At 33.8% G+C, this 26,222-nt stretch overlaps 1 protein-coding gene across 3 annotated transcripts in view; it reads left to right on the top strand.

Annotated features, from left to right (window-relative positions):
* Window positions 1–476: 476 nt before the first annotated feature.
* Window positions 477–26,222, top strand: part of LEKR1 (leucine, glutamate and lysine rich 1) — a 41,846-nt gene continuing 16,100 nt past the window's right edge. For all 3 annotated transcript variants that reach the window (XM_026668227.2, XM_087965229.1, XM_087965230.1), the window contains exons 1-6: window positions 477–629; window positions 3,304–3,397; window positions 9,607–9,821; window positions 15,199–15,318; window positions 15,958–16,133; window positions 18,438–18,623. In XM_026668227.2, coding sequence (XP_026524012.1) covers window positions 3,350–3,397; window positions 9,607–9,821; window positions 15,199–15,318; window positions 15,958–16,133; window positions 18,438–18,623 — 745 coding nt within the window. In that variant the 5' untranslated portion in view covers window positions 477–629; window positions 3,304–3,349. The remainder of the gene's footprint in view (window positions 630–3,303; window positions 3,398–9,606; window positions 9,822–15,198; window positions 15,319–15,957; window positions 16,134–18,437; window positions 18,624–26,222) is intronic.

Consider the following 26,222-nt stretch of genomic DNA (forward strand, 5'->3'; position numbering starts at 1 on the left):
CTATCCTTTCATAGTCCATTACTCACAGTTTATATACATTTTCACATTGTCCAACATATGTTTAGATATTTATCAGTTATAAGACTTCCAACTCCTTCTGTTGCAGTAAAATAAGGCATTAACATCAAACTACAACTCTTTGCTTTTTCACAGAAATATAAACTTAGCCATAAACGAACTGTTGTTCAATAGAAGACTGCCTGTACTACTTGATATAATTTGGCAACTGAAAAAGCGACTTCTCCAAAACTGAGCAATACACACTAACCTATTCAGCTAAACCTCACTGCAATCAATTACAGTAAATACATTTTTAAAAAAAACAGCGATTGCATACCCTTAACTAACGCATCGCCAAGCGCCGCTCGCCTCCATACATATCCCTAGCATGCAACTGCCTGAACTGAGCCGTCAAACCCGATCCCGGGAATGAACCCGGTAGAGAAACGCCGAGCCCTGCAGAAATAACTTCCGGTCTTCGCGTCTTCCTTACTTCCGGGATTTTGCCGGCCATGCTTAGTTGGTTGCTATGGAAACGAAGAAGCGGAGAAACTCCTGGGTGGGGCGTCGACAACGTTGCGCGGCTTTCGTTGCTGCTCGCGGGTGTTTTGCTAGCTGTCCTTTGGGGGGTGAGTTTGGGTGGGTCCTTTTACCTCTGGTGTCCGTTGTTGCCTTTAACCCCGCACGAAACCCCGCACCCTAAACCCGCCAACCCTCCATGGGCTGAGTACACGAGGCCGCGGGGTGTCTGGCTCCTCTGAACCCTCAGAGTCTGGTCATTTATTTCTCCCCCCGTGACTGTCTGTGGAGGTGCTCAGTCATTCGGCTCATCGTTGTCTCAAAAGTGCTTTTAAAGAAAAAAGAAAAAAATGGCAACTGGACTGTCTTCCTCAAGGAAAACAAAATAAAACAAATCGGTCCACTTGCCTTTTTGAAAAAGCACCTTTGAGCCCACCCGTGACTGTTAAGCTTTCCACAGTGGGAAATTCTTCACCGCTTCTTTATACGCCGAGACCTTTTAAAACAGAATGGCCAAAGACCAAGCCTCTGTAAAAGGAAATGGCCCCTTTCACCTTTATGGGAAATAACTCGATAGCTCTTTGGCTGAAACTGCGAGGCCTCATCATTAGGGCCAGACATAACAGCATGGCTAAGATTTCATGCTAAGGAGGGAGAGGAGGTGCTCCCTGCACAAGCTGTGCCTAGGAATTGGTGTTACAGAAGTGACCTCCTAAATCCCACACCAACATTCAATTTCTTCTAACCTTCTAGTCTCCTTGTTCAGCAACTGAATTTAAGAAGGTGGGGGAGAGGGAATCTTTTGTTAAACAGATAGGAATCATCGATAACCTCCTCAAATATAGCAAATTATTCCAAGATTTGCCTTCATCAATCTCTCAGTTACAATGGCACATGGCACATATAACTTATCATATAACTTATCCCTCCTGCTGTATACAGAGGCTGGTTTCTGTTGCTGAGTTAGCTTCTTCCTGGACAGTCATATTACCTCCTGTTAAACCTGCTGTGTGTGAAAAGGGGCAAAAGGATTAGAAGAGGAAAATTGCCTGAGGGAACTGGAAGTTCCTTGCCTCCCTTTTTATTTGTATTTTTAAAGAGACATTCTTGACTCAACAGAGTTGTACTTGAGTTATATAGTTCTTTCCCTTTCTTGCAAGCTTGTTCTTTTACAATAGTTGCCCTATTTAGACAGGTCTGAGTTGTGAAATTCTACACCTAATTTTAATCCTGTGAAATGTACTTCTGGATTGCATATGCTTTACTAAACAATCATGAATCAAAATGTACCAGTTTAAAGAGATCTTAAAGATTGTCTAGTCCAGCCTCCTGCCAGTGCAGAAATCCAATATTGCAGTATCCTTGACAGAGGGCAGCCTTTGTTTAAATACTTGCAGCATAAGAGAATCCACCTCTTCCCTCAGGCAATTTGTTCTATGGTTGAACATTTCTGACTATTTGGAAAATTTCCTGATGTCTAAAAAAATCTATAATTTATATCTGTTGTATCTTGTGCTGTTTTCTGGAGCAATACTGGGGTAAAAGAAACCCCCTATTCTATCTACTTTAACTATTCAACTATAGTTTTTCATTCCAAGCCCCTTATCAATTTGATTGCTATTTTCTGTAATATTCTAGTTTGCCAGTGTCTTTCCTACAATGCAGTGCATAGAACTGCATACAATATTCTATTTTTTCTATTCAAATAAATAGTATTACATTGTTTTGTTGAAATTCAATTTGCTGGTTTCTGATTGATGTTCCAACTTATCAGAATCCTCCTGAATCTTAATACTTTCTTCCATTTGCTGTTTCTCTATATGTGTGTAACCTAGAATGTTGTGAATCTATGAATAATAGCATACCCAGTTCATAATTTGCAATCTTTTCAAATAATCTCATGGAAGACTTTGTCAAACCCTTTGCTTAAGCCAGGTATACTGTGTCCAGTACATTCCCATATTAAACTAAATAAGTTATATCAGAAAAAGAGTTCAGATTGGTTTGTCACAGCATGCTCTTCATAAACAGTGCAAAGCGATATGTTCTTTTTAAAATGCTGACAAATTAACTGTTTAAATAATCTGTTTCAAAGTTCAAGCAAGGTCTGTAGTTACATGATCTTTTTGTTTTAGAAAAGTTATTTGTAAAGGCAGGGGGAAAGATTGCTTTTCTTCACTCTTCTGCACATTCTTCATGATTTCCCGAAGAACAATGTTACTTGCAGAAAACGTTAGGATAGTGATATATGAAGCAAGAAAGAGAAGGGCTTCACGATTTCTAGTTTATTTGGTATTTTCCTTGAGTAGGATTTGTGTTCTAATTGACACAAGCAGAACCACTGACATAAAGAGGGAATGGCAATCCAGGTAAATAAAGATATTAACATTAATGAATTTAAGGTTCCAGAAGCAAACTATTAATCTAAGAGTCATGAGGGAACATTGGATCCCTAACTTGTAAAAAAAAAAAGTGCTTTGTCTGACTTTTCATGCAGGAAATACTTTCTGTGTTCAATCTAAGAAATCCCTCCCTACTCTGATAGTCTGGAGATAGACCATTATGCCTCTACCACCTTTATTTTCTTTTGCAGTTGTACAGTCTGCCTTTATTTGTAGCATGTGTAATTCTTACCATCTTCAGGAAGGAAAACAAATGAGGCATTTAACTTTGCAGATAAAGAGCATCTATTTTTTTCTGGTTTATAACATGGACAGAAGAAAGAGCTTCAGTATTCTAGAATCCCCTAATTCTTATTTATTTTGTGTGTTTATTTGTTAATAGGCTTTGTGACAATCCTCTGATAATTCTTTAAAAAATATAGAAAGAAATGGATCGACATATTCCTGTGTATCCTTTGCCCGAAGAAATAAGAAAGGTATGATTATGTAAGAAAAAATGATGGGTTTGGGGTTTTCTAAATGGTTTGTAGCTATTATCAAGCCACAATTTTATATACATTCCTGTTTAATGTTTTTCCTCTTTCTGCTTAACTTTAATATTAGTATTTTTTTTCATGCGCATTTTGCTGTTTTTGAAAAAGTCATTTTTTTTAAAGAAAAATGAATGTCTTTTCCTATATAAAAGATTTACATGCATATACACACACAAAAATGAAAAATCTTGGGAGGGGAGGAATTCTGAAACAGACAGATATAACTTCCGCTAAGAATATGAAATTAAAGAGCTTGATAACACTGGGAGGTTGGCTATACAGAAGGGTAGATTAGGTATCATGTTCATAAAGTTACAGGAATGATTTTTTTAATGTGCGAGAAGGTTTTTTCAGAGAACATTCAAAATTTTCAGATTACAGAATGCAACATAGACTGCAACAGGTTTTGTAGAAAATAACTGGCCTATAACTGAGAAGCCTCCTTTATAAAAGCATATAGCACTTAGCAATAGCTCTTAAGACTTATATACCGTTTCAGAGTGCTTTACAGCCCTCTCTAAGCGGTTTACAGAGTCAGCATATTGCTCCCAGCAATCGGGGTCCTCTTTTTACTGACTTTGGAAGGATGGAAAGCTGAGTCAATGGTTATAGTGTGCCAGGACTAATTATGTTAATTGCATTAAAAACTACAGTTAATACAATCGATGTCAGAATACATGATGTTTACATGTTATACAGATATAAACAGAGAGATAGTAATCTTTTGGGTTCTTAGTATCTCCCACCACTGCTAGTTTAGAAAAGAAGTGTCAGCTTTGGAAGTTCTATTTATACTATTTATACTGGTGGAAAGTTGCACCACATTCATGGCTATGATTTTCCAACAGCATTAGACTGAAAAGGATAGGCAATTGGATTTGACAGAATTGGGTCTGGTTCCATTGCTTCCAATTCCTCCTTGTTTGCCCTGTACAATCTGGAGTAAACTCATTTCCACACCATTAATTGAAATGAGGCATTGGTTTTTAAATGTTTCCCAAATGAAAATCTCAACTACACTTTTACTACCATGTCATGTATGAGATTTCTTCAACCTGATCAAGTATTACTCAAAAAAAGTGTTAATGATTTTGTACTTTTTGTTACTCCAGCACATTAATAATACAACATACATATTTACTGAATGAATCCTGAAAGTGCTATTCATATAATGAGATTAAATGTTATCATGCAATAAATACAATCAGATGGTAAACTGAAAAAACAAGAATCATTTGGATATTTGGACAGATTGTTATTGCTTTGGGGGGGTGGGTGTAGCAAAATCTTGAAAGCCTAGATATAAATTGAATTTATATCTAGTATAATTAAGGTGGAGCTACTCTCAGTCTTTTGTTTTCCCCTTCCGTTGAGCTGAGATGCCACGATCATGTTCCTTCCTCTGATTTCCCAGGGTCTGTCAGATGTTCCATCAGATTTATCTATATGCACCACATGACACTCTATTTGGCATGATTCCATTATTATGTTTTTGAAAAGTCTTTCACAATAACCTATTAGATAACAGAGCAGACAATTAAATCTCAAATCATTCTTAACTAGTGAATAACATTCCTTTGAACTCAGATTTATCTTTCATTTCAGTGGGACTTAGTTTAAATATAGTATTGTCAAAATAGATAAGGTGGCTGAGTGTAGAGAATAACAAAAAAAGGAAAAAAACATTCTTAGAGAATAAATAATTGTAAAAATGACAGCCAAAATAGGAAAGTTGTAAATTTGAAGAAGAGCAACTTTGACTGTTTTTTACTTCATTTCTTTGAAAAAAATGGCTCACAATAGTTAATTGACGCAATAGTGCTTTTATATGAAATCCTAAACTCAGTTATTAGGGAATGCAATTTTATTTCTAAGTAAACCTGTTTCAGCTTGAAATGTATAGTCATTAGTGACAGTGTGATAGAATCAACAGCAGTCACAAGGCTTAAGTGCCACGAGGTCTCTGAAGTTAGTCCTCGTTTACAACAATATGTTTATAGAATTTAGATTGTAACAAAGGTTTGATAATCTTCTTCCTCCATACACAATATAATCTACATAATAAAGGATTGTTATTAAATGATGTGATATTTTTAGTGTTGTTGAATTGTTGTTCTTTATTGCACCATTGTTTCATGTAGGTAGATATATTTCTTTGGTTTCTCATGACTCCCCCACTTGACTTTCCATTAATTTTATTTTTTATTTATTTATTAAACTTCTATGCATTTGATACTCGAGAGCAAAGGACAGTCTTCTTTCACTGTTACCTGTATTATTTAATTATTGTTTTTGTTATCCTTGGATGCTCTTTATTTATCAATGCACTGCTTTATTTCTTATTACTACTAATGCTTAGGGAGAGTGATTGACAAAAGTCACCTAGATAGTTTCTGTTTATAAGAGAGGATTAGAACCTGGATCTCTGTGCTTCTAGCAACTTAATCACTGTATCACAGTGCTTCTCTTTTTTATAATATTATCCATTCTAAATAAACATTTATCTAAAGTATAGAGGAAGCCAACATAGACTTCTAAAAATAGAATTTATAGAGTAAAAGTATAAGTACAATAGTTTGTAAAAGTACATAATATAATGGACTGCGGTGGTTTTAAATTATATTGAATGTATTAATATTCTAAGGATTGATCTATTAACATTTATAACTCATGGTAATTTACCATGGTACCAAAATGACATCCCTCTTATACAGCAACCACATACTTCTATCAGTTGTCAGATGTACAGCAATTAAAGAAATCACTCCCTAGTTTCTGTCCCATGTTTCCTTAGGTCAGTTATATTTCCACAATTGCATTTTTATTTAATTTGAATAACAGTTATCCCATGGAAGCCTATTTGGTTAGAGAGGCAGAAAAATGGACAAATAATTTAAACTTATTGATATTTATTGATGAAAGGAAAGAAATTAATTGAGATACATTTTAATACTTGGAAAAGGAAGCATTATTTTTAAAAAATCAAGGCAGAAGATCATCAAAATAATCACATCGTCCTTGATTCTGTTATGGCAAATTATACCATTTTAAAAAAGCATTTCTAGCATTTCAAATTATACTATGTTCAATATAGGACAGTGGTACACTTTTGCTTTGGTATGATACAATAAATATGGGAAAATATTATCTTGATAATAATGTATTCCAATTATTCTATATCATTTGCTTTACGTGAGTTTGTGAGCATCCAGAGAAGGCAAAATAAGTTCTTGAAAGAAATACAGACGAGCACATGGTTCTATTTCTTAGCTGAAAGTTACTCTGGTTGGTGAGACTAAATGTGTCTTACTCAGGGTTGAATTTAGTATTTTCAGATTATCTATATAGGTTCCAAATAGAATTGCTCACTATTTCAACCTTCTCCCTATCCAGTCCAGTGTCTTACTGAAAGTAGATACATACATTGGAATGTCTGAAATTGTTTATTTTGAAATACAAAAGTGGTGCTGCAAGAAATCACAATGTTCCTTTTAGGATAACAGTCTCTCCTTTTCCTTCATGTTACAGTTCAGTTTGTCCTCTTTCCATAAGTAATTTTAGTACTTTGGAACCTTATGGTATTTATTCTGAATGATAGTTTCATATTTCTGGGCACAGGTTGTTACTGCCAGGAAAAATAGAATTAATTTTTCATTTCCTTCAGAGCCACTGTAACTATGATCAGGCTTCATGAGGCAAAAAAGAGTTAGGAGAAATAAAGGCAAGCATAGCAAACATGTATCCAGTATCACAGGTATACACTTTTATTAGAAAATAATTAGAATATCATGTGGGACATGCCAATTATGGCTTGTCTCATAAATAAACATGATTAGTGTTCGTTATTTGTCTTTTTCAAAACAACTTGAGTTTTTCCCCTTTTAACCTTTTGATAGTATTTGGATATCTTTGTTCTCTTTTTCTCAAGAATGGTTGTTATTTAATATCCATTGTATCCATTCCCATTTTTTGTTATTTTGTCCTACTCTTCTCATAGTTTAAAGTCTTCAGTATAATATAACATTAACATAATTGTAGTACAATAAACATGTTTATTTGTTCAAGAAAATGTAACATGATATCTACTACCTTTCTTTTATATACATTTTGATAAGCTGATGAGAAGCCCTTTTAATATGTTTTGAAAGAAAGCAAATACCATTATTTCATGTTAGTAAATCATCAGTGTGTTAATATGTTGTGCAGTGAGTTAGATAGATTAGATTATCCTGAGATGTCTACTAGTTATTTTAAAAGAATATGGCATAGAATTGTCAGCATTGATTACAGTATTGAACTAGGAGTGGGGGAAATTTAGCCTCAGGTACTTGAAATAGACATGAAGCTCATTGGATGTCTCATACTGCCCTTCACTTAACTGATTACACTTTGAATTAAACTTTAAATGAGGAATCATATTTGGCAGCAGAAGGTGACTACAATGATTTTATTATATAACTCACTTTACCTTAGAAGAATCTCCCTGTTCAGAGGAAAGTTATCTTTCTTTGCCAGACGCTGGACAAAAACATTACCAACTTCCTTCACTTTTTAAAGTGAAAAGCATATACTCAGGCCCCAAGTCCATGTGCATCCCTCATCAGGGATCTTTGTCATATTGATAGGTAGGATTCAAGAAAGTCTGCACCTGAAATTGGCATATTGTAATCAAGCCAATATTCATATGAACCTGCCCATGTGAAAAAAAATATATGAAGAGGACCACATGTTACATTTATAAACTTCCAGAAGAATCTCACTAACAATGAAGATTTAATCTAGTAGCACAGTTGAGTTTCTTTTAAGAATATTAAAATTTACCTTTTTCATGTAGGTTATTTTATAGGTTTCCGTGTCACCTTCATTCCGTTGTATGATTCAAGTTGCCATACATGGGATTTTCTAATGATCACAGTTATACCCTGCTTAACTTTAGATTTTGCAAAGCAGTTGTAACACTCATCTTTAGACCATTTTCACCATTCTATAATTTGCAAAAACATTCTTAAAAGTTTGGAAAATGTTGATTTAATTCTTTTGTGTTGTGTGGGGCAATAGTTTTTCATTGTAATTGGGTTTTGTTTTTGGGTTTTTGGAATTTAATTTTCATTTACTGTAATTCTTCTTATAACTTCCCTGAGCTACTTTTGGCTCTCTGAATTTGTTTGTTTAAGTTGCAAAAAAATGGTAACCCAAGTGGAACTTTTTGGCAATTATAACAAATTATGTCTGCTTCTCTGCTTGGTTTCTGTTATTGGGTCACAAGAATTATGACACAGATACTCTTAGCATTAGTCCTGTGTGCTTCATTAATATTTCAACATATTTTTATTGTACATGCTTCCAGGTAGGAATAATCAAAGCATTTGTGATTTATTGGAGGGAATTAACAAACTGGGCACTGTGTATGAAATTGACATATCTTGTGAATGAAGTCTGCCACTTTTTCTGCAATGCAATTCAGGTTCACCCAAACATGTATTTGTTTCCTCAAATATATCTTGTTTAAGAAGATTAATAATCTCACATGACCAAATTTCATAGCTTCTGTCTGACTCATGACTTTGCTTTTTCTATTCCAGCTCATCAGCATTCTTGTTAATATCACCACTGAACTGTAGATTATCATAGCTTGTAATAAAAATAATAGAACAGGCCTACAAAATCTATTTAATTTTATAAAGAACAGATTTCTGCACAGATGTTCTTTGCTATTAATAAGAACAGGTAACTATACAAGTCTTAACCTTGCTACTTTTTTGAACATCATAAACATTCTACTATGTCAGGGTAAATATCTGTGATTTTCATTTTGCCCCCTAAGGACCTTATATCCATTTGGCCCATTTGGAGAATGTAAATTTTGTCTAAATTTCCAAGGAGAATGGTAAAAATGATTGTGTGAATAATTTAAGGATAGGTTATTTTGTATTTTCAGGTATGTTGAACTATACATGTTAAAAATTCCATCCAGCATAGGTAATGACAAGGAATTATAGAACTGTAAGTTCAGATTCTGTGCTGGAACATTGGTTGTCCACCACTGGAATAATGTGCTATGTGTACATTATTCCGACTCCATATAAAAAGTTGCTTTTATTAATTTTTAAAGGGCCAGATTTTTTCACTGTACATGTTGCTTTTTTTTTTAGATGTCCCAAGATGAAACAATGTGTAAATATTGTGGAGTCAGTTATTTGATCCTTCATGAATTTAAGCTACTGGATGAGAAAGTAAAAACAATGGAAAAGAAGATGAAGTTTTATGAGGGCAGTGTGGAACGGGAGAAAATACTGCAAGAAAAACTACAATGTCTAAGTCAAGATTTTGAACAATGCACAGCAGCTAGTGAATCGAGAACAGAAAGGTTGGAACTTACCAGCCATTCTTGCTTTTCAAATTAATATGTCTATTAATATCATTCAGAGGCAAGCATGCTTTAGCTGTTTTGCCAGATTTAGCTTGAATTAGGTATAATTTCCAGATGAATTCATGTTAATCATAGTTTGAGCTACAATTTAGAAGTCACTATTTACTGCTTAAAGAAACAAGCTAATATAAGATGTGTTATTTCTAGTACTGAAATGATAGTTTAATATGATGCATGAACCTGGCAATTGTAATTTATAAAACATGCTTTATAATTTGTTTCATATATAATGAAGTCACTATAGTTTGTTCTGTAAACCATGGCTTAATATAGTGCATGAACAACCATTTTGTTTATAATAATAAGATATGGATGTAATAAATCAGATTCTATAAATAAAATTTTGATGATAGAGAAGATTTGCTATTCCATAAGCAAAAAAGTTCAGAATATGTAGAACACTTTATTCTTTTAGCAGTCCTTAAAATATGTTTGTAAAGTAAGATTATATTATGAATAATTCCTCAGATTGCCTTTCTAACCTTGATTTGCAGTGAAAAACTTATTTCTAATTCTTTTTTTTTTCCTGGAGTATGTTAGGTTGCTGTCTGATTTTTAAACTTTAATTTAGTTGTTTGGATATCATAATCTAGAGAAATAATCCCATAAAAAATATTTGAGAAAGCAAGAGACGAATAGCATAAATTTGCATACCATTGACTATTGTGTGCATGCAAAGTAGGAATTGCAGGGCATCAGTATGTAAAAAAGAAAAATTAAAAAGAATAAGTTTTGTATACATAAAATAAGAGGTTATTGATCAGTTTTCTTGAATACTCAATATTCCAATTCCAAGTGCTTCCTGGCAAATGAGCTATGGACTTTTTTCCAATTCTCCAAGAAACAGCTCAAAGGTCTTTGATGCAAATAACACATGAAACTTGGAGAGAAATTGGTGTCAAAAATATTGAGGTGAAAAGATGATGGGTATAAAAAGAATTCGGGAAAGAAAAGGCAGATGGTCAGAGATAAAATAGATGTAGTTGAAGCTGGCTAGCAATGGAGGGTTTGTTTGTACTTCCAAGCATTCTTAAAATAAACCTCTGATAAAACTCACAGTAGTTGGATTAGTTGGGTTAGATGGCAAAGCATAGTAGAGTTTGCATATCTTGAAGTAGTAATGAGAGCATAAGTTTTTGGTTGAAATAATTACTTTAAAAGTAATACATCTAAAGACAATTTAAGACTGATTTAGTTATTGGCTGGATCAAGTTGAAGACAATTATAGGGCCTGGAGTACAGTGTGATGTTTTCCAGGGTATGTGTTGCATGTATTAAAGTGGGGACAGGAGTTTAGAATGCATATTGGCTTTTCTGATGCTTCCATTTCATTATTCTTGTCTCCGCTCACACACACACCCTCTTTGATTTTTCCTCTGTTCAGCATATAACCATATCCTGGCTGTGATAACAAGATGTTCAGCTTCACAGTTTATGTGAAATGTACAAGTGCAGAAAAGATCACCATGTTCTTTCTTTTTTTTCCTTTTAGCTTCTGCAATTAATTAGCCATGGAGCTTAGGATGTTTTCATGATTTCACGTATTAAGTATTATCAATGCAGCCAAGATAGTAGTTCAGATTTGATGAAAAAATTGCAAGGGAAAGAAACTAGCTGTGTTAGAAAATTTAAGGAGAATTCATTTTAATTAATGCTGATTCATTAAAGCATTGTAATTCTCTGCACATATATAAGTTATCTACACATTTTCTCTCTAGCCATTTTGTGACTTAGGAACAAAAGAGTCCTTCTTAAATAATAAAGACAATCTAGTCTGCTTGTACAGGGGCCAAACAGATGCTTATGAAATGAATACAGTATAATACTTTGATTACTTTTCCCACCAACCTGTCCTCATGACCCTCATTCTGACCCTGGAGGTAGTGCTTGGCTCTGATGGTAAGAGGTCGTGCATATCATCATAAATTTATCTAGGACAGAGGCCAGTGGATGTATTTGACATATTGTGAGCATGTTGTGATCAGTTTTGTAAAATGGCTGCTATGAGAATGACTTATGCATTCAGAAAATGGCTACCATTATGACTTGTCTGATCGTAATGATAAGATAATATTTAGCTACATTTAAGACAGGAGGTTTTCCCAGCCTTGATGCAGCTAGTTTATAAGAGAGAAAGGGAGGAGGAGACAATAATCTCAGGGAAACAACAACAAATTGTAGATTAGAGATTGAGAGACTGTTGTTGAGGGAGAGGCTGAGAGAACGGAGGAATATAAGACTGAAATTTAAAAAAAAAATGGGGGGTGGGGGACAGAGGAAGGATAATAATTTCAAATGCTCAACAGAAGTGACACTGGATTGGAGAAGGGAAGCAGGGGCTCTGAGCATGGTAATGTTTTCGGAAGGAGTTTGAATGTCAGGATCTTGTTATAGGAACTGTATAGGAGTCATATTGAGAAAGAAAAGTGTTAAATGAGGTTGTAGACCTTTTTTTAATTTTATCAATCAGGCTATAGATCGTTCATGATAATATCTATTGCAGTACATGAGATTTTTAAGGATTAAAAAGATGCTAAAAGGCACATATATTTCTTTTTTAAAAATCCTATGAAATAGTAGAATATTTACTGCTGCAGATGTGTAGTATTAAGATATCATTCTCCTAATCCCAGCATTAATTAGAAAAGCTTGGTTTGCTAAATCTTTGATTATCAGGCTAGTTGCACTAACTTTGTGTGAAATTGGACCATCCTGACTTAACTCATCTCAGAGCAGGCACATATTAAATGAAAAAAAAATGATTCTCATAAAGATAAGTAAGCGTAGTATGGATTCAAATTTAATAAATACTTAAACATATCTCATTGTAGAATGGGACATATAAGAATATAGGAAACGGACGGGAGTGGTCGCTTCCCGACCTCTTAGGAAAGGGGGAGGACCAAAGTACCCCAGGAGTGTATGCTAAGACTGTATATTTTAGTAGGAACACCCAAGCAGAAACATAGGAAGGTGCTAAAGGTGGATGATCATTTTAGTGACATTGGCATCATGTCATATTGCACTGGAGAAAGCAATAATAAACTACTCTTGTATTTTTCAAGGAAGCTACATGGACAGACAAGATGGAGTAATTGTCAATATATTGCTAGATAAAGGACCCCTTGAGTCAGATGGCACTCAATGTACTACTAAAAAAGAGTTGAGACTCTTTGAGAGCGCTAATTGTGTTTTTGATACAGTTATAATTGTTTCCAGAGTATTAGTTGCTGATATTGTCTGAAGCTGCAAAGGCAGAACTACAGCTGGAACATAGGATGTAAGAAGCAAGTACATAGGGAAATATAAAAAAGATGAAATAAGTTAAATATATATTGGTGTACAATGCATCATCAAATTGAAAAGGATTTAAATTGGATACCATTGAGACATAAGATCACACAAAAATTCAAAAAAAAAACTTACTTTCAAGGGAACGATATAGCAAAGACATTATGTAGGTACAAAATAGTCAGTGGCTGAGTAATATCAAATAGATTTTGCAAACAAAATTATGATTATTCAAATGTATGCCACCACCACATGCATAAAAAGAAACAATTGAGAATTTTTATGCTCAAGTTCAAGGTAAAATTGTCAGAATGTAAATGCAAAATGTGCTACTTTTGGTTGGTGACTGGACAGGAAATTGTGAGGAGATCTAAGTTAGACTGTATGCCTTAGAAAAGGTAACAGTGTTATTGCCAGCAAATCCTTTCAACCTTTCAGTTAGCTGTGTAGGTACCTTTGAATGAATAAGGCTCTCAGGGGGTAAGATGTTCCAAACGGCCAGGACCATGGCTGAGAAGGCTCTTCTTCTGGATCCCACCAGCCAGAATACCTTGACTGACGAGATCCACATCATTCCCCTTCTGGCAGCATGGGTGGGGTGCACCTGTCCCATAGTGGTAAAAAATTCTTTGGCAGTTTTGGATTGGCTTGATCTAGGATGCTCACAGTTTCCCAGTTGAAGGTATGGTTAAATCTGTTCATGTGTTGTGAAAGATTTGCAGTCTAAAATTATTTTTGGTATGGATAATATTAAAATTTACTATTTATTTATTTATTAAAATTTTTATGCTACCGATCTCCCCTATATGATGGGCAGCTGATTCATTACTCAAATTGCTGGTGATTAATTTAGCTACAGTTCTTAACATCTATCATAAATAAAAATGTTAAAAAAAAAGGATTCTCCCTTTTTATTTGTTTGTTTGCTCGTTTATTTTGCCACTCATATCACTGCAAGGCAACTCTAGGCAGCTTACAACATCAAAATAAAACCATAAATACATACATACAAATATATAAAATCACAATAAAATAGTAATAAAATTTAAAACTAAAACTAAAAGATATGGAGGAAAAAGCAGAACAAAGTATTTTTCAGGGATAAATATACTAAAGAATAACATACTGTTGTCAAAAAAAATAATTTGGATTAAAAGACGTCTAGGCTCTTGTTTTATGCATTCACATAAAGTAATAAAAAGCTTATATCATTTGAATATTTAAAAATGTTGATAATTGGTTAAATGTGTTAATAAGAATAAAATATGTTAATAATAATATGACTCTTCTAATTAAATTGGTGATGTTTTAGAAAGTTTGTAGAGCAAGTATTAAGAAATTCTGAAAACTTGGGAGACAAATCTCACTAAATGTAATGGAACCAAATATAAATCCAAGGAACATATTGTATTCATTTATTAGCACTGGTGTCAACTGTTTTTTACATGTGAGCATCAGGCTTCATCCTGTGAAATACTTTAATAATCTCAGAAATTGGAAATGGATAAATAACTATATACCCATATTACATAGCAATCTCTAATGTCTGGACTGCCTACAGTTTGGACTCGAGCCAGTTGGTTGTGTTCTGCAGTACAAAACTGCTTGCACTCTTTCATTTTGATTTACTCTGCAATAAGGAACCAGTTATGCTCCAGTTATTATAACATCTTTGCACACGTTTAAGAGATTTAATTTACAATCATGTTAACAACTCTGTGCAAATAAATGCCCTCTTTTTCTTTATTTAGCAAGATGAAGAAATTCCCTGATCCTCTGTTAAGGATAGATAGTCCTAACTATGAGAAAAAAAGGCTTTCCTTGAACAGAAGGGTATTATGGGATCTAAGGCAGGAATTAATGAGCCTAATTATTATTTTTAGGCAAATAACAGAGTTGGAAGGGACCTTGGAGGTCTTCTAGTCAAACACACAACCCTCGCTCAAGCAGGAAACCCTATGCCATTTCAAACAAATGGTTATCCAATCTCAAAGGATAATACTATATAATTTATTTCTTTCAGAATAAGAGAATTAGTTACAGAACTTGAAAATAAGGAAGCTGCAGTAGAGAATCTAAACAAACAGTTGAGAAGCTTTCACAAAGAAAAGGAAGATATATGGAGACAGTCACAATTGGTCCAGTAAGAAATCTCACATGAAGTGGTTTGGGAGGAATTTATTTTCTTTTTTTATTGTCTGTCTGTTTCTCTGTCATTTACCTGAACAATCTGTTTTCTTGGTAGTTTTTAAAGCTGAATTTAAAATTGTAGTAGTATATACAAGGAAATACTGTAATGTGTAAATTCAGGTTTATTGACCAAACCAATGGCTGAATCTCATAGATCAGGAGTCCCGAACCCCCCGGTCTGTGAACTGGCTCCAGTCAGTGGCATGCCAGAAACTGCCTTGGAAACAAGTGAAGCCCCATCCACAGGATGCAGGCAGCATGCAAAACCATGCCCCCTCTGGTCCCAGAAAAATCTCTCTCCACGGAATCAGTCCTGGGGCCCAAAAGTTTGGGTGGCACTGCCATAGATTATTGTATTTTCTTTTCTTTTATGCCAACTTGAAAAGGAGATAAGTCTTCATTGAAACTCTAACAACAGGAATTTCTTTTGCTACTTAAGTATTTATCTGAACTTGTGTATTTGACTGTGTTAGAAAATTATTTTCCTTACATTAAAATTGATTTAAATATTGATTTAATCTTTCAAAGGGATATCTTCTAAATATTATTTTGATTTTAAAATCATAACCAATTTTTCTTTCTTTTTTGGCAGAAAAACATTGCAACAACATAAATTTATCCTAAAGAAAGCCTTTAATCTTATTCCCTTTATCAGGGGAGAATTAAACAAGTTTAAAGAAGAAATACTTGGTTTTCTCAAAGAATGGATTTCATTAAAAGGAGATATATTTTTACAACTAAAAACCATTAATAAAGTAGGATTGTCAGGTAGATTATCAAAGCAAAACTTTTCCTAGCATGTTCCACTTTCAGACTGGTTATAAAGTTCACATATATTTTATTAGCAAGGCAATGATACATTGAATTGATACTTTGTTCTCACTGAGATTTGTGGTTATGGTACTGTATGGAGTAGGGATTAGAAAAATATTTTCAGATCATATTTTGATGCAATTTACCCAAATCAGTATATTATTCAGGACATAATTTCATTTTTCTGAATTTTGGATTACTGTTTTTCATTTAAAATGCACAGAAAAATGTTATGTAAAATGCCACTGAATACACAAATAATAATGAGATATCACAAAAAATGGATAATATTGAAGAAAATTAATGGAAAAACATGTATATTAGGAAAACTGTTTTAGAATTAACTGAAAAATAAAGTGCCAAATATTTTTCTGTGGATTTTTAAGATGCAAATTGATGTAGACATAAAGGTATAAAATTTTAGTTCTGAAAAATTGGAAACTAGTATAGAATATTTCTGTAAATCAAAATAATGTTTACAAAATTATTGACAGAAAATTAGAAGTTGGGCCTAATATGCACTTCTGGATATTGATTTTCCTACATGAGTAGAGTATTTTGCTTGGATAAGCCTGAATTTAAAACCCGTCTTACATGTTGAAGTCATAGCATCTAGAGAATAGTTTAGCAAATCAGTGAAGTGACATACTCAAAGAATATGTCACTTCCTGAGCTTCATAAAGTTTCCAGAATCCAAGTCCAGGAATTAACTTCTCAATACTACTTACTAAAAGTCATTGAATGTTTGTCCACTGATACCCTGATGTTTCTGTGTATTATGTTATACATTACTTAAATGATATCCAACATAGAATATTTTCTGCCACAGAAGCATTATTGCCACCCTTCCCCTGGAGGAAGGGTCATGGAATCTTAGGATTCCAAAAATATCTAATGGTTTGATAGTTTAATTAGAACAATTTGATTGTCTTTCCAATAGGCCAAAAAAGGACCTTTTGGCAACATTGCTGCTGTCCTCTTTGTTTCCATTATTCACTTGAAGTGATTTCAAGATCCTGGGCAAGAAACAATTCAGTGCAACATCTGGGGGAAGGAGCACGGAAAGAGTAGTAGAAAATAGAAAAGTACAGGAATGTGTTTGGATTTTTCTGACGGTTGAGAACCTAATATAGAACGAATGAGTAGCATTTAGGCTAACATGGTATACATTTATACCTGTTTCTCCTTACTTCCTCCACATTTCAGTTTTAAAGGAGATTTGTTCTGAATATTGTGTCATGTTAAGGAGTCCAAAATTGTGTGCCTCTCCACATACAGGACTGTTTTGAACACAAAGTTTAGACAAATTATTACCACTCTTGTCTCAATTAATATAAATAAAAGCAAAAAATGGGTCTAAAACTCACAGTTCTCTAGTCTGGCACTACAACTATTACAGAAAACTGGCCATGGAGTCATTTTACTCAAGAGTCAAGTTTGACTTGAGGGAAAATTAATTTTATTTTTCATGTATAGTATTTCTCAAAAAATAGATTGCAATTTTTTTCAAGATATCAACATATACTTTAATATAAAGTGAATACTATTAGGAGATATATTAACCATTGCCTAATTATTAGACTGCAGAGTGAATTAATCAAGTTGTCAAGGTCTTTAAAGAACTTTTATCAACTATATTGCTTGTAATGTTTAGCTTTTCACTAAGGATTAGAGAATATTTGAACAATAACAGAATAACAAGAGTTGGAAGGGACCTTAGAAGTCTTTAGGATTCGGTAGGATGAGATTGGAATAGGATAGAATAACAGACTTGGGAGGGACCTTGGAGGTTTTCTAGTTCAACCTCCTGCTCAAACAGGAGAGACTCTACCATTCTAAACAAATGGCTGTCCATTTTCTTTTTAAAACTTGCAGTTATGCAACTTCTGAAGGCAAGTCATTCTCACTGTCAAAAAAGGTCTCCTTATATCTAGGAGTAAATCCATTATTTTAGTTTGTATCAATTAACTAGGTGACAAGTTGAAATAATACTAGTATGTTAATAACTACAGGTACCTATTCTGTTTTCTTATAGAATATGTATCTGTAACAGAATATCCATAGTTTTTGTTGGCATCAATTAGTTGACAAGTAGAAATAATGTTAGTATCTTAATAACTACAGATACCTACCCTATTTTCTTATAGACTAGTATAGCAGCAAATAAATATGTTTTTGGATAATGTAATCAGAGAACATAAATGTTATAAAAGTTGTAGTATGGATGCAACTATATTTTTGTCTTGGCCTTTATTTCAGAAGTATCCAGTTTGAACCAAACCTTAGGTGACTGTCAGAGGAAAAAAACAATCCTTCAAAAAGAGGTGGAACACCTAAGACTGAAATCAGATGCAGCTGCACTGGAAGCTAAGCAACTTCAGGCTTCTCTTTTACGGGAGAATGAATTACAAAATAAATGTAATGAATTACAAAAGAAAACGCAAGGTAAGATGTTAATTTAAAAAAAAAAATGAAGAACAATATGTTTTGAATACATGGATTATTGCAGTACACATTTTATAATGGAAGTAATGGGGAACTGAAAATTTACTACTATGTGCATAAATGTACATGAACCACTGATTCATGCAATCTCTCCATCAATACATTTCTGCATGGCTTTAACAAAAGCGGTTATTTTCACCTTGAAAGTACCCACAGTTTACATTTATACTTCCACATGAACTATAGTTTCTTCTAGTTTGAACAATGCAAGGTTGAATTATATTTTCAAATTCTGCCTTATTTTAAAATCACAATTCCCAACTTGTCATCAGAGTGCAATCTCCAAAGCAGAAACTTATGCTTCTTTTCTCATAGCAATATAAGAGGAAGGAAGAAAAGTCCAGCCAACAGTTCCTGCATATGGTGGAAAATCATGGTCATTCATTACATCTGAATGCACCCAAACAACCATTAAAGCTCAGTTCATATTTGTCTTTTACTAATCTCTCTGTGTTGTGCACATATATGCTTCTTTTCTTTGAAAGTTTATGGGCAATTTTTTCCTTAATAAATGCCAGAGTTGCAAAATGATATTTATGCACTCACCCGCTTTATCTTATTTCTCAAAAAAGGGATGTAGGGCCTTGAAAGGGATTATAAAGAGACCTGTAGCCTTTTTTAGGAGATATGCAAATAATATGTATATTGTATTTTTGTGGATTTCATATGATTTATTTGCAAAGAGTAAGCAGTAGGTGAAAAAAGTGTACAGTAATGTAAAGGGACTGCAACAGACCCTACTGACAAACTCATCCATGAACACCAACTAGCAGTCAGAAGATTTTTTAATTTCAATACATATGGACAGACTTAACCATAATTTCAATTGGGAACCTGTGACATACTAGACCAAGCCAAATCCAAAAACTCATTCCTAGAAGCCTGGCACTCTGAAAAATTGACCATCAATAGACATAAATAACATCTACAAACTGTGCAAAAATCAACAAGCCAAAAAAGAAACAAAGACCCAAACACCTCCCCACTAGCATGGACTCTAGGGTAATTATTCAAGTCATTTTTCCCCCTAGCCTCGTCTCTAGGGTTATTATCACCTTTCCCATTATTTTGCTTCTTAGTGTACTGAATGGGTCCTTGATATTATAGAAGTAAGATAAAATGAATTCAGATGAAAGAGTATGCGACATCATTCTGAGTCCTACCATCTCCTTCAGCAAACCTACTTTGACCATTTTCTATTTTATGGGGGGCTGCTGCAGCACAAGAATTGGCAGCACCTACTGACCTTGGCTAATTGCCCCAATCTTAATCATAGTTAGACCTGTTCAGTACTTGGGTAGGAGACAATCAAATGTGTAGGTTAGACTGGGGAACTAATGAAATATATGGGAAAAGACTATGATTTTATTTACATGTTTTTAATTTGTAAAGCCACTTGCTCGCCATCAACTCTTGTGACTTACTCGGAGTCAAAAATAGTTTAAAAAATTGGAGAAGAAAAATCCTACCAAGGAAAACAAACTCAGTCAATGTGGGAGATCCCAAGTCTTATTTGTGTCTAAAGAGGAATGCCGAGAAGCTGGTCCATTCACTGGCTCCTTGTTCTGCTGCAGTCATTGGCTGTGCTCTCAGTGGAGCCATCTTCATTTTGTCATTGCTTCCCTCAGAAGCCCATGAATATGTCTATTCATATGTCTTGTTAAAGGCTACTGTGCCCGTAATAAAGCATTGCAACCATACTCCATCTGAAATTTAGAAAGCGGACTCAAATGATATAACTTTTCCATGGAAATGTTAGGATAGTAAAATGCTGTACCTGAAGATTGTCTTCTTCATAGAAACATAAAAAACTGATGTCAGAAAAAAGCTAGTTGTTCATCAAGTTTGCCATTTGAATTTATTTTGTTTTTCTTTTTAATTAATTTATTATTTTAGCTCTTATTTTTATTTTTTATTTTGTCAGATGTCAATGTATTTGCTATGTGAATTTATTCTTTGAAACTTATTACTTTTTTATGATATTTATTAAAATTTACAATTAGAAATATAAAAAATAATGCAAACTAAGAAAAATAAAAAGTTGAATGAGATAAAAGAAAAACCTGTCTTTCTAGCTGATTTTGCTTTTTCACTTCTAGTTTTTATTGCACTTTTTCAATATTCATTGTTTAAAGTTTCTACCTTTTACTGACTGCCTTGAGATGGATGGATAGAGAGACATTTCATTTCAAGCTGTTGAGATATGTGAAATAGAAAGCAGAAGTATCAGAATTTTCTACTTTAATGAATCACTTAGATTTGTTTATTGCAAAGCACAGGTCTGGAAACACAATTAAATTAAAATTTAAAATTGAAACCTGTTTGAAAATATATGCCTCCAGTGTATTTTTAAATACTCACAAGAAAATCCATTCAACAGAGAACGTATACCAAGGGCAGCTATAGATAAGATACAATTGCACGGGGCTGTCAATTTCAGCCTGTTATTGGAATAAAACATATTGCAGAGTAGATATTTGGCATTCCTGTCTAAAAACTCCCTTTTTACAATCCTGTAATTGCTATGACTTCAAAAAAGTAAATCAATCATTTCAATTGTCAATTTTAGAATTTTTATTCCAATCAAGATATATGTTGGGGCCTTCTTGCTGCTTGACTGAAATATGAGACATTTTACTTATTTAGTGCTTTTTATTGATTGATTTGCTTGCTAAATAGTTTTATGCATTTTTATGTTCTAATTTTGTGGTATCTATATTACACTTTTTTTAATAGTTCTATTCTGAAATTATTTTTTGAAAAAATTAAGTTTGTAGGCAAATATAAAATTAAATCAATCAGCCAATATAGTTAATTACTGAGATATTTTTTACAAATGTATAATTTATTAATAATTTGGTTGATTTCTGCATTTTACAGTTCTTGATACAAACTTGCTGGAATTTACCCATGGGTTAGTGTGATTACCACATGAATGTACCTAAGTGCTTGGCGCCATGGAACAATAGAATAGGGAGCAGTCATTTCCCAATAAATCTAATTCCTTGTTAGATTTAGGTGTTAGGTGCACTTTAAGTATTTCTGATTAAGGGTTATTCAGCTTTTTGCCTGAATGCTTTTCAAGAGGAGAAGGGTGAAAGTGAGTCTACCACCTATATGGGTAATTAATTCCACTGTTGACCTGCCCTTACTGCTAGGAAGATTTTTCTAATGTTTGGTTGGAATCTGCCTACCTTGAACTTAAACTGATTGTTCCATATTCTGTATTTTCCTTTACATGGCTGACTTATGTTCAACTTGTAACCAACTTTAGTTCTAAGTTCCTTTTTGCATTTTCTGTTACAAAACCAAGAATTCCTCATCCCATAGCTGTACATTATAGTTATATTTATATCCTATCTTGATTATTTTTATAAATAAACATAATCACCTCTTCTATTTTTATAAATAAACATAAACACCTCTTCCTCCTATTTTTCCCACAACAATAACCCTTTGAGGTGAGTTGAACTAAAAGAGAGTATGGCTCAAGGTCACCCAGCTGGGCTTTCATGACTATCGCAGGACTAGAATTCTCTAGCCTGGTGCCTTAACCACCATGCCAAACTGACTTTAATGGCTTTTGAGCTGAGAATTTTGCTTTTATCTCTATTAAACTTTATTATATTTTCCCACTTTCTAGATTATTGAAAACATGTTGAAATTTGTTAGCATCTGCTATAGTTTAAATTGTCTCACCTACATTTATATGACTTAAACATTTGAGATATATCCTTCCAGTTCTTTATTTGGGAATTGAAGTCCACAAGTCATAAAGGAGCCATGGTTCCCCGCTCCTGATCTAAGTAGCTTATAAAAACACTGAAGGGGCTATGCCCAAGATGTATCATTTTGATATTCTACTTAATATTTCACTCCCTCTTGTTGAAGACAAGACACTTTATGTCTACAACATTCCCATACCATATATAAAAAAAGTAAATTTAGTTTAAGACATGTCCTTGGCAAATACTTCTAGTATTCATTGTTTTCAAAGTATTTGCACGTTGTTTCATTACATATTTTAGGTATGCCTGTTTGACTAATTGTTACCTGGCTTTCTGTGCCCTCCTTTTTCTGATTTGATGATATCTGTTTTCTTCCATTTATCTGCAACATCTCTATAATAAGAGAGTAGTATTAATATAATACATTGTCCTGTTTAGTCTAGCCCTTCCTATTTGGGCCAGCAAAGAGGGCCTACTGCGAATCCTATCAGTCAAAGAACTCCGATTATCAGAATCCAAAATAAGAGCTTTTTCTGCCACAGCACCCACCCTTTGGAACATCCTGCCCTCAGGGTAAGATCTTCCCCCAACCTCCTATCCTAAGAGCCTAAAGACCTGGCTCTGCAAGTTGGTCTGCAGATCCAATGGGGGAGTTCAATTCTGGAAGTGGCTGTTAAATTGATACCAGACTCTATCTCCCCACCCCCTACACTCGTCCATCTATTTATGAATCATATTTATGTATTTTCTTTGTTTACTTTTTCTTTGTTTTCTTTTTCTTAATTATTTTATTGTTCTATTTTACTTTCTCTTTGTTTAAACTTCCTTTTTATTTCTTCATTATTTTAATGGTTGTGACCTGCCTAGAGTGTCTCCATGGCAAGTAATTGTTTTAAAAAGAAAGCAAAGGTAGTCCCAATAATTAATAGGTGCCTTGGGTGCAATCCCAAAACAACTGGAGCACTACTTGAACTCCCATCAGCATTGACAAATTCACCATTGGTCAGTTGCAAAATTTGGCTTTACTCAGAACAGCTTACATCCTGCAACGATTTCTGTAACACCATCAAGCATCTACATCTGCCAATTCCAGGTTCTTGGAAAGAACTTGATAGATGGATTAAAATGCCAAATCCAGTCTGAACATCTGGCTGACTGTGCGATGAACCATAATAATATAGATGTATAATTATAGCCTTTCTCAACCTGTTTCTCTCTAAATATGTAGATACAGCTCTAAGACACTGAGAATTATGTGTATTGGAATTCTAATACATGTGGAGATTGTCACTTTGAACAAAGTTAGAATTTGTGGAAACTGTTAGTATAAGGAAACTTAGAAGCACTTGTGGGATTTGCAATACTACAAGCTTTGGATTATTTAAATTCTATTAACTGCAATTTCAGAAATGTCATCAATGTATTTTTATTGCACAACTTAAAACAATTTTCTTATGTTTGACAAAATCTGATGACACATTAATTTTTCCATTTGGATTATCCATTATGGCATATTGAAACAATTATTGAAATGAACATGGAAATATTTTAATATAACTGCTCTTTACATATTGAATGCAATTTCTCCATAAATGTGGTTTAATGAGGTCAGCTTTTTAATGTAAAAAGAATTCTTTTAAAATTATTTTTACATTTTGATGTGATTGTGTGGAATCCGTAATATCTCTCTCATGCCTGTAATAAAAGGGTCACTGTGACCAGCTGTAGTATAGATGGTCACAGTACATTTTTGACATAATCTACAGTTGTGCTTTTTGTCATTGTCAGTTCTTGCAGGTATGTACTGTATAAAGAATGCTAGGAGGGATTATATTAATGTAATTTAATATTCTGTATATAAATAAAAATCAATTTAACATATGAAAAAAGGAATTGAAGACATGATTCTTCCCTTGGGTACTGGGTCAAGATGGGAGGTGAACATAGCAGGTGTGGGTTTTCTTATTGAGAAGGTTCAGTTATTGTACTGATGGTTTGCTAGAGTTTTAGTCTTGTGGTTTTATTATTGTGTGTTGCTGGACAACTAGGTTTATTTTATATAATAAAGGTGTGCTGTATAAATTTATGAAGCAAATCAATAAAGTAAATAACATTTAGCGGGTGTTAGGATCTCACTGGGCCAGCCTGGACTCGGAAGCTTAAATAAGCCAGGCCTCATTACTTTTTGGATACCAGTAGAGAATGTCAGGACTGTGGACTAGACTAAGAAGTAAAAGAAATAAAACATCCTGAAAGAAAGTATTAAAAATCAATTTCTGACTGTTGCTCAGACTTATATGTGTATGTTTGTATGTAAGTGTGTGTGTGTGTGTGTGTGTATGTATGTGTATACATATACATATACATATATATATATAAAGTTTTCGCGGGTACTTACATGTATGGCATTCAGCTCTGTTCGGGTATTTTCCCACGTCATTGTAGTTGTGCTTTTAAAGTTGTAGCAACGTTTCGGCAGAATCTCATCTGCCATCATCAGGCTTCTGATTGTGTCCGTCTGTGAGTCAGGCCCCAAACAACACACACATACATATAATACACACACACACACATACACATATATAATTCCAGGAGTCATCTTTAATTTGAAGAAACCAGATGCATAGATTATAGACCAAGCAGGAAGAAGGAGGAGAAGGAGAGGAAGAAATAATAATGTGGGGGTGATGGAGAAATGTAGAGCAGAGAATGTTAGAATAAGAGAGGTATAACCCTTTATCCTCTTGTAACTCTGTTCCAAATTTTCCTATTCTGTAAAAAGGATTTCACAGTTGCGTATTGAAATTTAATTGTTAGTCTGGAAGCCATAAGAGATTGTCACAGCTTGTAGATATCCATAAGAATAAGGTGATCCTTAGAGATAATTGGTTTAGAATGACAATAGCAAGCTCTGTCCAAAAAGCATTTTTGTTTTGATTTCAGTCAATGTGTAAGAATATCTCTGTTAGAGTAGATATTATATCATCTAGTCCAGTATTTTGGATTATTCAGTGACCAGTCAGGCAGATTTGGGGAATTTCCACATTTTCTTCCTTGAAACAAAATTGTTTAGTAATATTTTACTAATTGACAAGTAATACTGAAGATTGATTTTTCTAGTTCTGAATTAGATTATCTTAAAAAATATACCACTGTATTTTGATTTTAAACCTGCAATTTAGCAAGAGGTGGGAGTTTCTTATTATTGCTTTTGGCTCTCAGGCAGTGATATTTCTAGAGAACTGGTTAATGACATAACCATGAATAGAAGGATGGTAACCTTTTTCTGTTGCTTCTCAATATTTATTTATCATATTTATATGACCACTCATTTCATGCAATGTGACTCTGGGTGGCACACAAAACAATCATAAAAACATTTTTAAAAACATCCAAAAGTAGAAAGAATTAATATTATTGTAAAAGCTTAGAGAAGGTATCAGGTTTTAAACAACAGAGCCATCTTATCAAATTACTTGTGATTCCTAACCCACTGACACAAGTGAGCTTTAAGGGATTTCCTTCAGAGGATCAGCTGACTGGTCACCAGGATGGAGATCAAAGAGTTGGAACATGAAACCTGTAAGACACTAGGGCCATAAACTGGCATTTATGGTGTGTGACCTCTGATTAAAGTTAATGAACTTATCAATACTAACCTTTATTGATAGGCTACTCTGCATCCATTTATCTAGTGCGCGTCTAAAGTCTTCTAAATTGATGTCTTTAGCAAATCTGCTGGCAGTGAATTCCATAGTTCAGCTATGATTTCTGTAAATAAATACTTCTTTTATCAGTTTTGAATCTCCCT

The sequence above is a fragment of the Notechis scutatus genome, chromosome 4, assembly GCF_049901735.1.
Source record: "Notechis scutatus isolate UNSWTSFEM ecotype Mainland chromosome 4, rNotScu1.2, whole genome shotgun sequence".
Taxonomy (NCBI): Eukaryota; Metazoa; Chordata; class Lepidosauria; order Squamata; family Elapidae; genus Notechis; species Notechis scutatus.